The sequence below is a fragment of the Diorhabda sublineata genome, chromosome 9 (genome assembly GCF_026230105.1).
Source record: "Diorhabda sublineata isolate icDioSubl1.1 chromosome 9, icDioSubl1.1, whole genome shotgun sequence".
Classification (NCBI taxonomy): Eukaryota; Metazoa; Arthropoda; class Insecta; order Coleoptera; family Chrysomelidae; genus Diorhabda; species Diorhabda sublineata.
In genome coordinates, this window is record NC_079482.1 from 1,619,673 (window position 1) to 1,634,976 (window position 15,304).

General features: G+C 28.0%; 2 protein-coding genes across 3 annotated transcripts in view; one reads left to right on the forward strand and one right to left on the reverse strand.

Moving 5' to 3' along the window:
* The window catches only part of LOC130448789 (sushi, von Willebrand factor type A, EGF and pentraxin domain-containing protein 1), a 61,714-nt gene extending 57,737 nt beyond the window's left edge, over positions 1-3,977 (forward strand). For both annotated transcript variants that reach the window (XM_056786299.1, XM_056786300.1), the window contains one exon: positions 2,848-3,977. In XM_056786299.1, coding sequence (XP_056642277.1) covers positions 2,848-2,879 — 32 coding nt within the window. In that variant the 3' untranslated portion in view covers positions 2,880-3,977. The remainder of the gene's footprint in view (positions 1-2,847) is intronic.
* Positions 3,978-4,909: 932 nt separating this feature from the next.
* Positions 4,910-14,981, reverse strand: LOC130449090 (protein phtf). The gene is made up of 10 exons (XM_056786758.1): positions 14,773-14,981; positions 14,406-14,551; positions 14,141-14,355; positions 13,815-14,080; positions 11,490-11,622; positions 9,906-10,203; positions 7,645-7,999; positions 6,406-6,730; positions 6,114-6,350; positions 4,910-5,285 (listed from the first exon to the last, which is right to left on the reverse strand). Exons 1-10 carry the CDS (start codon positions 14,796-14,798, stop codon positions 5,136-5,138), a joined length of 2,151 nt encoding a protein of 716 aa, XP_056642736.1. The 5' UTR covers positions 14,799-14,981; the 3' UTR covers positions 4,910-5,135.
* Between the last annotated feature and the right edge of the window lie 323 nt (positions 14,982-15,304).

Here is a 15,304-nt window from a genome sequence, read left to right on the forward strand (position 1 = left end):
CCTACTTTTCCTCATCACCTTAAAAAGTTTTCCCTATTTTGATTTTCCTTACCATTTCTTCCACTTCCTCTTCCTTGATTTCCTCTCTTCTCCTTCATCCTCCAATTCTTCTCTTGTTGAAGTTCATCCTCTGCGGATCAATTGTTCTTGAAAAATGTTTTCCCACGTCTTTAATATACCTTCCCTGTTTCTTCTATCTCTAATTCTTCTTTTTCTTCTATTCTTATTCTTCCCATTGCTCTATTTGAGTTCCAAAAGTTTTGAAATAGATACTGCTATATAAATATATTTTTCACTGTATTTTTTGATCACACCTCGTATTTATAATAGTTTGTGTTCAAGCATGCTTTTTTTAAAATAGTAGAAACACGTTTGCAAATCCATACATCACTATTCAATCCTGTTTGCTTATTTGTTTTGTAAATATTATGAAAAAAAAAAATTTCGAATATTCAGGGTGTCGAATAATAAATAAAAAGCTTTCTTAGTCTAGTAGAACATTTATAGAGGTACTATTTGCTTTTTTCCATGAAAATTTAATGTTTTTATTAAAATTATGGTATTTGGGATAATGTAATGTTCATCGATAAGAAATTCAGATAGATTATTAATTGCATTAGTTGGAATGGGTTAAAAAGGCGAAAATTGAATTAATGTTATCACTGGGTTTGTTTTAAAATAAATCTAGATGCATGACTTTAACCGCTAACGCTTTATATCTAATAATTAATCTCTCAACATTATTTTTCATTCGCTTTTAGCATGAGCTTCGACTAAAGATAATAAAATCCAATTAACGTAAAGGTAAAAACTTATCTTGAAATTTGAATCCTTTAAATCTTTCTTCGAATTACAACCTGTCTAAATACACTAATTAAAATAAGGAATAATAATAACACCTCAATATCTGTGTAAAATTATATATAGTCATAACTTTTTTTGAAATTCAAGTTTCCACTTAACATTTTCATTTTTCTGATACCTTCACTAGTTTTTTCTCCATAATTGGTTATCTCCAACAATGGATAAGGCAATTTTTCTCTCGTTAAGTACTTTTAGTATGTGAAATCCACCTCGAACTTGGCTTAAATAAAAAAACGTAATGACAATTGACACTTTTATTTAAAACCAAAGCCATCTTGTTAGTTTGCCAGTTACGGTCACATAGCATACCTCTGGTACGTTCTGTGGTTAGTGTATACCGATTCAAATCTATAATCAAATTAGATCTATGGTTTTCGAAAAAACGATTTAATTTTGTTTAAAACTCAAGATATTAGATAAAAATAACCAGAAGAAAAAGTATCTTAGTATGTAAAAGCTTTATAAATTGATACTTTCTTTATCAGTTTAATATGACGTTGGATTCATAACGTCATTACCATTTGCTGGTGTACTACTGTATATTTCCATAGAAATAGATGAAATAATTACCACTAATATTAAATTCAATGACTCATTCAATTTTAAGGCCGCCATATTCTACTACAAAAGTCTTAGTCAGTTATATGTTTGTTGTTTACATCGTTAACATGGTTAGTACGAGTGACTTATTTCTGTTGATTAGTGGAAATTGTTTTTAAAACATTTTTATTTCTTATTTCTTAAACCTTTTATATATGTTTATGTTTCTAAATCGTCTTTATTTTAGATCTCTTCTGTTATAAGATTTTTTTTTATACCAGAAGAGACCTAAAATCAAGAAGATTTAGTAACACAAATATATTTTTATTGTGATTGAAAGAGTGATTTTGTATCATTACGTGTATAATTAAAGTGGGAGAAGATTATTTGTGAGGTATTAACTTTATTTCGTTTATATTGTTATTATAAGAAGCTAGTTATTTATTTTATTTTCCTTTGTTTCTCAATTAAAAATTTAGAAAAAACAATTAGTTTCCACGTGTATTTATATCTAGGGTAATTAATCCAGTTAATATTACATTATGCTCAAGTATTCTAAATGAGTACATCTTCATTTATTACATTTTACAAAAAAAATCTTTCCTACACTAATAACTTGAAATTTCAAGTTTCAAATTTATTTTTTGCTATTGTGAATGGTAAAAAAGTTACCCATCACCCCTTTAGAGTCCCGTAAACTGAAAATTGCGAACTTTACACATCTAAACCTTTCAAAAGATATTGATACTTAAAATAGAAAAAACCTAACCCCACTGGGGCTTCGTGGTCGTACTTCTTGCTTGATAAGCTCAAAACAACATATTCCTACATTTAATTAACAGTGAAATCTTCAAAATATTGCCATTTCTTTTTAAAAAGTTATGGAATATTAATCATGGAGTGATGAAAACCCATTTTGCTTGAGCAATCTGTTCTTTTTAATATATTTTTGAATATTTGCGTGGATTATGTAAAAATTAGATAAAAAACGTTTCATTTGTTAAATTACAATACTTTCGTTGAATTTAAAGTGATAAAATGTTTATTCTCGATAAAGTATTGAAGTATTTGAACTAACATTTGGTTGTGACTTTGAGTATCCTTATCTCGAAAAAGAAGCGAGATATCGAAGAATTTTATTCTTCATTTTCATTTTATTTTGACTTAACTAAGCTAAATGCATTAATCGAGAAGCCTGCTACCTTTGGTCTTTTAAAATTCAGAAAAAAATTTTTCAAGAATTTCACAATTTGTTAACCTTTTCCTTTTTGAGAGTTAATACTTATACTTATCTTTTCAATCTATTCCTATCTATATTTCGGAAAACATAACATCAAATATAATTTTCGTATACATAAATTTTGAATCAAGTTGTTGTGGATTATGAATATTGAAATAGTTTCGATGTTGGTGACATTACTAATACTACTAATATTGTTTCAGATAAAAGTGACAGTGAGAGTGAAGGTCAATAAACAAAAAATCTGGTCATGTATCTTTACAATGCTCAAGTAGCAAATAAAAAAAAATATCTAGTGAATATGTAAAATTACGTATAACGAATGTGTGAAGTATGTAAGTACCATTTATAAATGTTAATTTATATATTTTAAAGTAGATACACCCTGTAATATACACGAAACTTTTTTTACTTGTTGATTTAGGTTGTAATGTATATTTATATATATATATATATATATAAAAAAAATAAATTGTAATTCTGTAATTCGAGATATTTGTGGGCATAAGAATGATATTTTCCGGGAAGTTACTTTTCAGTCACGGAAAAATAATTAAATCAAGTGCGAAATTTCAGTTATTAAGCACTTTATCATCGATTTAATACTTTATTTTATATTTTATTTATTGTATGAAAAGTTTTTTTAACGGTTTGACACGTCCACTGACAAAATTGTTTTTTAAAAAATTTTATATCTAAGATGACTTTTATGATTATCGAAATCCCAGTGAAACTGCTATTTATTATTCAAAATTAACTTCCAGGAGGAATATTTTTTTAAATTATGGAATTACGATGGTACGTTGTTGAAATTTGTAAATGGAATAAACAAAAATAACTTTGGTCGAATTCTGATTAATTTTTATTTTAAATACGTTAAAATTGAATACTGGTAATTATTTTTTTCAAAAACGAAATATAAAAAAATTATAGTTGATGACGTATACGCCATCTACTGTAAAAAATTTACTTTATCAAAAGTATTTACCAATAGTTATATTATAATCTGAAAAACAAATACACTTTTTAATGAACTTGCACAGTTTTAAATATACAAAGTTTGCAAACGAGAAATTGGTGTCTGGTTTTTATGAATTTTAAAAAATATTCAAAATTTACACAATAAGTAAGGGTGAAAATTTCTTATTGTGATACTTTCTCTACTTCAACGCTACCTTTTATCATAATTTTTAAATAAATTCACGAAAAAAAAATAATTTATATTTAATAGGAAAAAGTAAGACCAATTTTTTTTTCAAATTGATATCAAATACTTGATAAATTATTTACAAAAATTGTATTAGAACATCAAGTTATATAAATTCGAATTATTTATTTAATATTTTGATTCAAATTTTGTTTTTTTAATTATTTTCATAGGAATTTGAATTTTCCGGTAAAGGTAAATTGGTCTAATTTTTAATATATTTTACAAATACGACTTGTAGAGTAACAAAAAAAAACAACGAAAGCATGCTTTAATTCCGTTATTTTCCCCACCATTTTATATATTTAATTTAATATAAAATTTATATTTTTATATTCAAACTTTTTATAATATAAGTAGTTGTATGATAGGTTGGACACGTACGAAGAATGTTTTTCATATTTTTTAAAAGAATGACTGAGAAATATAATTTATAATAAGTATTTCGCTTTATTTCACTCACCCACCACGCTCATAACAAAATTTAATCTCTACGAGGGATGTTTGAAAATTTAATTTCGAAATAAGAAAAAGAAGATCGAGTACAGTACGTTTACGGTTGTACCTCCAAGACTTTAAATGCTAAAAGCAAATGAAAATAGCTTAGAACTAAGTCGATGCTATACAGAGGATGGTAAAAAACGCCGAAAATCCACCGAGAATTTGTTTTGGCGTTTTTTCATTTGGAAAATTAAATTTTTTCGCGTTCTTCAAAACTGCATCCAACCATTTTTTCTTTGGTCCTTCTTGTACCTCCTTCTTCAATGGCCCTTTCAGCAAATCTTTTTCCCAGCGTCCTTTTAGTATACCCCAACTATCTTACTCTTTGGACTTTATGTTTGCGATTGTTAATATATTTGCTGATAAATCACTAGAAGGGTTAAAAACGATCAGTTTTTATCAAAAGGATTCTTTCGTGATCCTACTGACTGCTCCAATTATCGTTTTTGAAAATTTTGTTTAAAAAATGAATTATTTTTAATAGTGTACCAATGGGGTGGTAAATTCACTTTTTGGATAACCGTTTGAATGATAAAGGACAAGAAATTAAAACAAAGTTCGGTGTTGAACAAGTATATTTTAAAGTTTTCAAGTTGCATAGATATTCAGCTGTATGTACATTCAATAAAACCACAAAAAATAATATCTTCTAAAATGTTTCACAATAAAAACATTTTTTAACAAACAATAAATAAATTTCTAATGATATAAAATATCAGCTATACTGGTTTAAAAATTAGATCGTTTTCTTCTTTTTTTGGTAAATTGTGTAGATTAATTCGTTTATTTTAATTTAATTTTGTGTAATTTCAATTTGAATCCCAACATTTCTGAAAACACACCGGATAACGCAGAAAGGATGACCAATTTTGTACAATTGTATAATATCGGATTCGCAGAAAGACCCGATATTTTAAAAGGATTTTCCAGCTCCTACAAACGAAAATTAATAATTTCCAAAACGCTGCTATCGTGAAAATCAAATTTGGGAAATTCTTGTATATTATCAAAATTAAACGGTAAGTAAGCATCATCAAAACCATTTTATTTCTCCAACTTTTTTGTTAGGCCTTTTTATATATGTTTCTTGATAACTACTTTTGATTTTATGTCTCTTTTGATACGAAAATTCGTTTCAAAGCAGACCTAACATCAAGAGGATTTATCAGGAAAATCATTTTATTTTATTGTGTTTTGTTTTTAATATTAATGTAAAATTTTAAATAAATATTTGTTTTTAGTGAAATTTTGATAAAACCAATAGTTTAATAATTATCTTATAAATGAGAAAGGCAAAACTAGAATGTAAATTATAGAAAATAAAGATTCCTAACCACACTTTTGTTTCATTTAATTTATTGCATCAAATTTCAATTACCTTCATTTACGTCTAAGATTATATCGAACACTAGATAAAAATTTTTTTCTACGACTAACATAACAGCTTATTATCCAATTAAAAATCAATAAAAACTAAAACCACTCTGTTCTCTACATTTTCAACTAACTTTGTTGTCAAAATTAAACTCAGCTTTGTTCGCGGGTGTGATTTAGGAAACATTCGAGAACCGACCGCAAGAGCACCTTTACAGTTCGATGGTCACTTCGATTCAGCATTACAACGAACGTAACTTACGAACAGTTCAGGACTGACTCTTATTGTGAAACGGAAACAAACTCGTAACAAATTTTGGTGGAATGAACAATGTTTGATTAAGTGAAAGCAAAATATTGAAAACAAATAAAATGATTTTTACTTACCTTTAATAGATCTATGGCGAGTTTTAAAACATTATTAGCAACGTTAAGCTCGTCTTTCTTATGCGGTTTTTGTTCGATTTGCAAATGCAAATTTATTTGTTCGGTAATCAATACAGAAAGATTCCTGTACTTTTTATTAATTTTCGTACCCAAGGTCATAAACCTCAGTAATAATATCCCTAAGCCCACACACCAAATAAGCGCTTCAAGATAATACTGAGACAATAATACTGTATCCTGGAAATAATAACAGTTCAAAATATACAGGGTGGTCAATGGAAAATTAACTAACCTTCAAAACTTCGACGCAAAGAAACGTCAATAATAACAAGTTAGCAATAAAAGCGGTAGATACGATGATATCTACGGACCTTTGGGGACCTCTCTTCTTCAAATACGATCTAACTGATAACCAAGTTTTGATATTTATCACTTTGTTTAATCGAAAATGAGGTATTTCTGATTTTCTAGCTCGTCTCGAAGACGTCAAGTGAGAAAATAATTTAGCGTATAATAATCTTTGTTTGAACGTTCTTTCCGCGACGGCTAGTAGAAAAAATATCATTGAAGCTAATACCCAACGTTGTATTAGCGATATTGCCATTACTACGTATTCCCTATAAGGTAAGGAAAGTATGTTACGCCCATGCCTTAATTTTCTTTATAATCGACTATGATATCATCAAATAATAAACATTATTTTCCTTTTGAATGTTAATTAAGAAAAAAACACTATTTAATTATTTTAAATCCTTAAAAATTATCTTGATTTGAATAAAATATTTCCAAATATGTTAAAATAACGTTAAACTTGGCAACATCTTTATTTCAACTTAGTAACTTCCGCTGTAACCTTCAAAGATTTATATTCATGGAAAGAATGTATTACAGCGTTGCCAAGTTTCATTATAGAAATTCCAATTAAGTAACAGTTGAAAATGAAATGCATTGTATTTAAAAAAAATGATATTTTGAAGAAATTATTTCGCATTACGTACCTACATTGATATTTTTCATAAAAAAAATTGATTTTAGTTTAGGTCTTATAAGAACAATTATGCAATCTATGCATTCATTCTCAAAGGGAATAGATCCTACTAAACACACTGTATAACGAAATATTTAGTCACTTTAATCCTGAGAGCCCTGGCGAATATGTTTGACTTCTATTTATTTCCAACAATATTACGAAAAAATCCAAATCTATCGGAAATAGTGTAAGATTTGGCAACGTCGCGTATAATTAAATTTATATTTCGACAGTTGGTATAATCGATCCTCCCCACCAAGCTATAAGTTGTTCAATATCGATAGAATTGATCACAGCGTTGCCAAGTTTTATGTAAATAAGAATTATATAAAAGTTATTTAATCCGAACAAAAAAGAAAATTATTTTTAAAGTTCTATGAGAAAAATTGACTGTTGAAAATTAAAAAAAATATGTAACTTATAAAATTTGTTCTAATTAATATGTTTTATAAAAAAGTTGACCTGTGAAAATAAAAAAAAAATTAATTCAAGTTTACTTACCAAATGTTCCCTTCGAAAGTGGACAAAATCCATCTCCTACATTGTAAAATAACTTCTCCTAGCATTGTCCTGTGTAACATCAGCAGAGTTTGTTGATTATCGGGTAAAGATCTAGTTACGTTAACGTACAAATTTTCGACGAAATATTTAAATTCTACAAAACTATCGGACGACGTACTCAAAATTTTGCAAATCACCGGTAAAAACGCCAAGAGAGACGATATCATTAACCCTATATAAAAATAATCTCTACTTTCAGGCATTGAATCAACTTTTCCTATAATCACAGAACTTATTTCTAACATAGACAAATCCGCAGTTTTCATTTCGTTCTTTTCCCAAATTATACAACTCACTAAAACATTTAAAAAATATATATCAATACTAATTGTATATAATTGCAAGTACTTTTCGACGTACCCCTGTATCTATTATTTGAAGAATAGTTCCGATTTTCATGAACAAATTGTAATTGAAAGTATTTTTGTATTATGTTATTAATTTATTTTCGAATATCTGACAACACCGCGACGTTTTTTTTATACTCTTGGAACAAAAAATCGTAAACATTTTAGTTTGATTGTTGGACAGTACATGTTGGTTTTAATTTTATGGTGGTTTTGAAACTATTTTTTGTGTTTATGTTTCGTACATATATAGGTAACCATTAGAATTAATTAGAATAATGACTTGGGTGTTAAAACATGTGTAATTAGATTACAGTTACGTAGCTTGCAGTTACATTCTTAAAAATAAATCACTCTTCACAGGTAAATTGCTTTTTCTTTATTCACTTTAGCTACTATCAATTTTAAATATATAAAATGGTGAAGAAAAATTTATTATTCCGATAATCGACAAGGTTAAGACATAGGCGTAACATAACGAAATAGTAAGATAAAATTTTCAAAAAGAAATTGAAAAAACATTTTATATTTTATGAAAATTATTTTTTCTGTATGTGATAATGTAATTTACGGATATTTAATTATCACAGTTCAACCGACATCTATTAAGTTATTTTGAAAACAAAGATAAACTTCTTCCAAGGTCATAATTTAGGACAGTAACATCTATTTTAGTTCCTTTTATGAATCCTTGTTAAAATTAAAAAGCAAAATCACGTTTTAGCGAAACTGTATAAGGACAACTTTTATAAACTCATTAATTCATTCAAAATTAAGGCCAAAACATTGTCAAGATATGTAATGAATAATTTTAAGAAGATAAAAATTCGTAAAAAAACAAATAATAGTAATAATAAGAGTTATTAATCAATTTAAATATTTTTTTATTATAAAGCGTCCTTGGAATTTTGTTCATTTTTCATATTAATTGCTACAGAATAATTTTTATATAGCACGCCTATGGTAAAGCGGATATTGCCGTCCACCATTATACATTGGCCATCTTGGGCGTCAAACTTTCGTTGATTGATTTACTTTTTATTCGATGTCTTAACCATTCAATTAAAGTTATAATTCAAAATCACAATATTTATTAGAAAATTTAAAAAAAAAACGCTAAATTTTCTCAAACAAACACGTTACGTGAACTTTTGATAATCTTTTAAAATTATTTTTGGAAATAAAAGTTCGATCAGCTGATTTCCGACAGCCATCATTGTTTTACAACTTCTCTTTTACGATATGTCAGTTTTAAAGAGAAACGTTTCTTTGTGAAGAATAAATAATATTTTGAAAATATATATTGTTGATAATAATGTTTATTAAGTGCCTTTCGAATACTTGTACAGTGTAATCATGTCTGTGTAGTAGTAATAGTATAAACAGTGTATTAAGTTTTAATATAAAATTCGGTAAGACATATTTTGTTACTTATAAAAGGTTAGAAGCATTGTTGTCAGATTTTTATTATTTCCAACTGAAATAGTTTTAGTTTCGTGGTAGTTGAATAAGATACTAATTTTAGTAATTAGAAAAAATATAAGAAATAAACATAGAATTATGATTAAATCATCATATTTTACAAATTCGTATATTATAGTGACATAGTATTTAAAATAAAATATACGGGGGTAATTTCAAAAGTACTTGTTAAAACAAAGTCATTTTACTTAAAAAATATAAACGAATTAGCACATAAACTATACTGATGAGGTTCAAGATTATGAAAATCGGTCTATACTCAATTATACTTCTTCGTTTGACTAGAATACTTTTCGAATATGATAAAAAAGTTGGTAAATAAAAAAAAGAAATCGAAAATAACATTGTATTAGTAGAATATGTAATAATTACCTTTGGCAGATGGTGGATTCAATATAGCTGTTGGAGCTATATCGTTATCGTACACAGAATAATCTTTTTCGTTGTCGATTTGACTATCGGTCAAATTTTCCATGTCGGAACTGTAGCTGCAATCACTATTCGTCGTCACACCCATCCAATCGGTAGCCGACGACGTCAGATCGCCCAAACAAGTTTCGTTCAACTTTATTTCGGGAGACGATAAAGCCGGTTCTTCGTCAGTTTCACAATTACTATCTTGCGAAGTTATACTAATCGTCGGAATAAACGTTATTTTAGATTTAGTTACCTAAAATAACATTTTCTCGAAATTTACCAAAATTTAACCTATCACACAATTAATAAAAAAAAAATTTATTGTATTTTATAAAGTATAAACAAATCCAGCACTAAATCGATCCAATCAATATAATTATTGTTCAAAAATTAAATTTTTAGTCGTTAAAATGCTATTCTATCGATACGAGTGTTTATAACTACTTATGGAAGCACCCCTGTATAGTTTATTTCAAATACGCCATGTTACTATGAGAGACGGTTATGTAGAAACTAATAAAATTCACAATATACTTATATAAAATAAAGAATTTTTGTTTACGCATAATAAAAATCTGACAACAGCGCTTCCTACATTTCTTGATATAATAAATAGCTTTGTTAGCGGGTCTTGTTTGGAGTCGGTTTAGGAACTGCAAGTTGTAACAGTTCTGTGTTCGAGGGTCATAAAGTTTCGGAATCGATTCTGAATTGACACAAGAACAAAGCTAATACGTCTGCCATTTAGAATTTTAATGAAAATAGAATCATTTATACTACATGAATGTTGTTTGTGATTGTGCATTGTTGTTGCTTGTCCGGCGAAAATCAACTGTCAGATTTATTTCTATATCAATTGTTAATCGAATTTAGGAATGTTTGTAAGTAGTTTAAAATTTTAATAATTGAAATATTGTTAAATTAATTTTTAATTGAGTTGCCATCACAGACCGCCATTGTTAGAACAGGTCAGGAATCACTTTCCAAAATTTTAACCGCGTTGACGATTGTTTATGTGTTTAGTGATTTCTGATTATTTCGTATTTTCTTTAAAAAAAATCCCTCGTAAGTATCACCAATTACGTTATTTATCATTTGTAAAATATATTTACGTTCGGATACAATTATTATTACGGGCTTTAGACTTGGCTATGACTTCCATGTTTTTTATTTAATTTCACGCTTCTTCGAGAGAGGAAAACATGTGACCAAGGAAAAAAACTCCCACTATAATATTTACAGTTTGGTACAAAACTCATTACCATCTTATACTGCAGTAAAACACTTTAGAGAAACACACATTGTTTGGAAAGTGAATTATAACAATATGGCGGCCGTGACGTCACTTTCCGGTTGTGTCTATTAACCTTCAAAAAACTTTATATCGATTATTTATCTAGATATTTCGATGACATTTGGAATCTCAAACGTCAAATATTTGATTTAAGTGCAATGTAGAAAGTGTATAATCTTTCTAAACCCGGTCTACAGTATAAAATACAAAAAAATTTTTTTTTTCGTAATTAAAAAGTACGTTACCGATGGAACTGACTTTCTTCTATTAGAAAATACCGGTTTTGTTTCACTTTCTGAATCAGTGCTACAATAACCGTCTAATCTGTTTTCGGTTAGTCCCTTACTGGTGTCATGATTCGAGTTCGTTGTTTGTTTACTGAAAACTCACAACGTGAAACACAAAAAAAAAATCGTTCATTCATAAAGTCACTAGATAATTTAATGGAGGGACAACGGCGTTACTAGAGGTGGGCGAGACTCTGTGAGGCACTTGGAAATGAAAAAAAAAAACTGTATACAATACGATTTTATACTTATTATCTTCTTAGAATTGAAAAATTAAAAAACGATCATCGTTATAAGAAGAATGTAATACATTATGATAAATATTAAATACACCTATTATTTCATCATCTACAGGGGTAGATCAAAACGTATAAACATTGAAACTTGAAGATTGCAATTTTTTGACGAAACGTTGGTATAGGTTATGTCGTTGTAATAGGTCACGTGATTGGTAACTTAATGTGAATATTTGTACTACGAAACAAAATGGCGGTTGGTTCTGACGTCACATCCTATTAACTCTAACGATAGGGAACATAAATTCCAACGTGCTGTCAAAATGAAAACATTATGGCTGCTGGGAGGCAAACAAATAATATTGTTCTGTGAGTTTTGTATGGATTTGTTGAAAGTTACAGTTTTTTTTAATGGTTCAATGGTGATATGGTTCAATTTACCCAACAACGGAATCATTTTGCTTTAGATTTCATATGGGATTCGCCATAAATACAGTTATTATGACCCTAATTGATGAATGAAACAGGTTATGTTTGCCTCCCGGCGGCCATATTCATATAATAAACGTCAAAGTTTCGGAATGTCCTATATGTTGAATTAATTGATAAATTAATTAATTTAATTAATTATTAATCGTTATTTCATACCTTAGAACGTTTAAATGTTGAAAAACATCTTATTCACTACAAAACTAATCAAATTTCGAAGGAAAATTGTCGTAAAACAAATTATGATAACAATTTCCCGCTAGGTATCATTATTAACATAGAAATAAAATTAATTTTAATTGATACGAGTGATTAAGTGTCCTTGAGTTGGTTAGTGATTAATTTCTAACGCGTAATTCGTATATAAGTCTTAAGGCTACGATCACACGCTCCGGTTTAAACCGGACGGTACGCGAAAATCGTCATACTGTGATATCGTGGGAATGAATGTATCAAAATTGAAATATTAGTAGAATTTCGATTTAATTTACATCATGTGATATAAGATTCTTGATATCTTCATATTTTTCTCGATGTATTTTATCTAATTCTATAATTGTCACAATTTTTTATTTTTTATCCTTCAATTGCCTTCAATTTTTGTCTCACCCCTTTCTCAGTTTTTCTTGGCTTTCCTCAGATTTTTCTTGGTCTTATTTAATTTTTTTTGGGTTTTCTCCAATTTGTCTTGGCCCTCTTTTGGTTCTTTTTGGCCTTACTCCAATGTTTCGCAGCCTTTTTTTTCAGTTTTTCTTGGCTTTCCTCTGATTCTTCTTGGCCATTTTTCAGTTTTTGGCTTCTCTTCAATTTTTCTCAGCCTTTTTTCAGTTTTCCATGGCTGTCCTCTGATTTTTCTTCGCGTTTCTTCATTTCATCTAGAACAGTTCTTTTTGATATTTCCTTTCATTTTTCTTTTAGGCTTTTCACTAATTTTTGGCCCTATTTAAGTCTTCTTGCCTTTACTACAATTTTTCTCGGCCTTTTTTCAGTTTTTCTGGCCTTTTTCTGAATTCTTGGCATTTTCCAAGTTCTTCTTGGTTTTCCTCTGATTTTTCTTGGCCTTTTTTCAGTTCTTGGCTTCTCTCCTATTTTTCTTTGCCTTTTTTTTCTTTTGCTGTCCTTTAATTTTTCATGATCTTTCTTTATTTCATCTTGAACTGTTATTTTGATGTCTCCTTCAATTTTTCTTAGTTTTTCTTCAGTTCTTTTACGATTTCCTCCAATTTTTTGATCCATTTCAGATTTTTGGTTTTCTTTCAGTTTTCGTGACCTTTTTTTAATTATTCTTGACTTGTATCTAACTTTTTCGGCGTTTCTTTATTTCTTCTCCATTTTCATTCATTTTTTGCATCATTTTCATCAAATCCTTCATTTTGTCTCGATTTTATCCTGATCCTCCCTTAATATTGAAGGGATCATCATATTCTAGCTATTATTTCTGTGTTGATGGTTAAAAAATGCTTTTATGTTATATTCAGTCAGTTTAAACCCTTAGTTTCGAAATATCTCACAAAAAATATTAACATTTTGAGATTATTGAAAAATTTTTATAACTTACCTCTTAAGACTAAAATCTAATAAATCACTTTTCTTGTTTGCTTCCTTTTCTATTTTATTCGACACTTTTTCGTGTTTAATTTTTGCTTCGCTTTGTAATTCTTGTTTCTTCTTCTTTTTAATATGAAGACGCTTTCTAATCTGTCCATGTTTCAATCGCGCTTTTTCAATCTCAGTACCAGAACTAGTTGCCACTATTTGCGAATGTATTAAGCACATAATCCACAATAATAATAACGGAATAAATATTTCCATACAAGATAACGACTGGAAAAAAAATCTTTTTTAATATAGAAAAGAATGATATTAATGAAATATTTCACTCACCTCTGGAAAAACCTCACTAATTGTAGCATAAGTACAATAAATCGCAATGTTAATAATATGGAGAATGTATATCATTAAACAAATAATGAAAACGTATTTGGAAGTCTGTTCTATCCACCATTTTCCATAAAACGGGAGAAACAGACATCTAACGGTAGCCAATTTGGTAACTTTAAAAAAACCATGTTTGGGTTTTGCTTTCGTGAAAGACGAACCTGCAAAAATAATGAAAAATACAAGTGATAATATGAAATAAACAAATTACCTCTCACTAAATCTAGATCAATAAAATTCAAATTCGGTTTAGCTGATCTTGTTTTTATATGATTTAATCCGTTGATTCTTTGTTCTCTTTCCTCTATTTGGGTTTCCCATTTTTGTTTATCGTACGCACCAATTTTTTGTTGATACCTACAATAAGTTGGTAACATTAAAATAAAACAAAATAACTTTTAAATTTTTAATTCACATCAAAATACCTGCGAGTTTTTAATATACGTCAAATGTTTGCTACAAGTGCCTACTTTTTATTAATAAAAACAATCTTCTCTTTTTAAAAAAAATTACGCAAGCATTAGCTAAAAAGTTTTTTTTTATTTACACAATGACTACGTATCAGAAAATTTACTAACCATGTAAAAATAAAATCAATACCCATCGAAAGTAATTATTCTATTTAGTATGTTTCTATTTCTATCAATAAAATTACGTTACTTGTATTAAAGCTGAAACACATATCATCTCGGTTTGATAAGGTTCTTCAAAATTTGAAAAATTATTTGAGTTCGGATCAGCTGATATCATTTGGCAACTTAAAGTAAGGTTAGAGGTTAATGACATTGTTGTCATAGAACTATAAAATATAACGATTTGATAATGGAATGATTTTCAAAATCAAAATAATTTAATCTCGTTACTATTAGATAAAAAAGTTCATTATGTATTTTGATTCACTTGAGAATAAATGATAATTAGCTTCATACCGTTATTGTATATCAAACTAAAGTGTTATTTTTATAAATAATTTTGTAAAATAAATAAAATAAAGTTTTTGGTATAATGACTATTGATTTCTTTTGCTATATTTGTAGCATCTCAACCAATTCCACAATTAATCTTTTATTACCTTATATTCGTAGTAGTTGAAGGGTGAATATATAAATA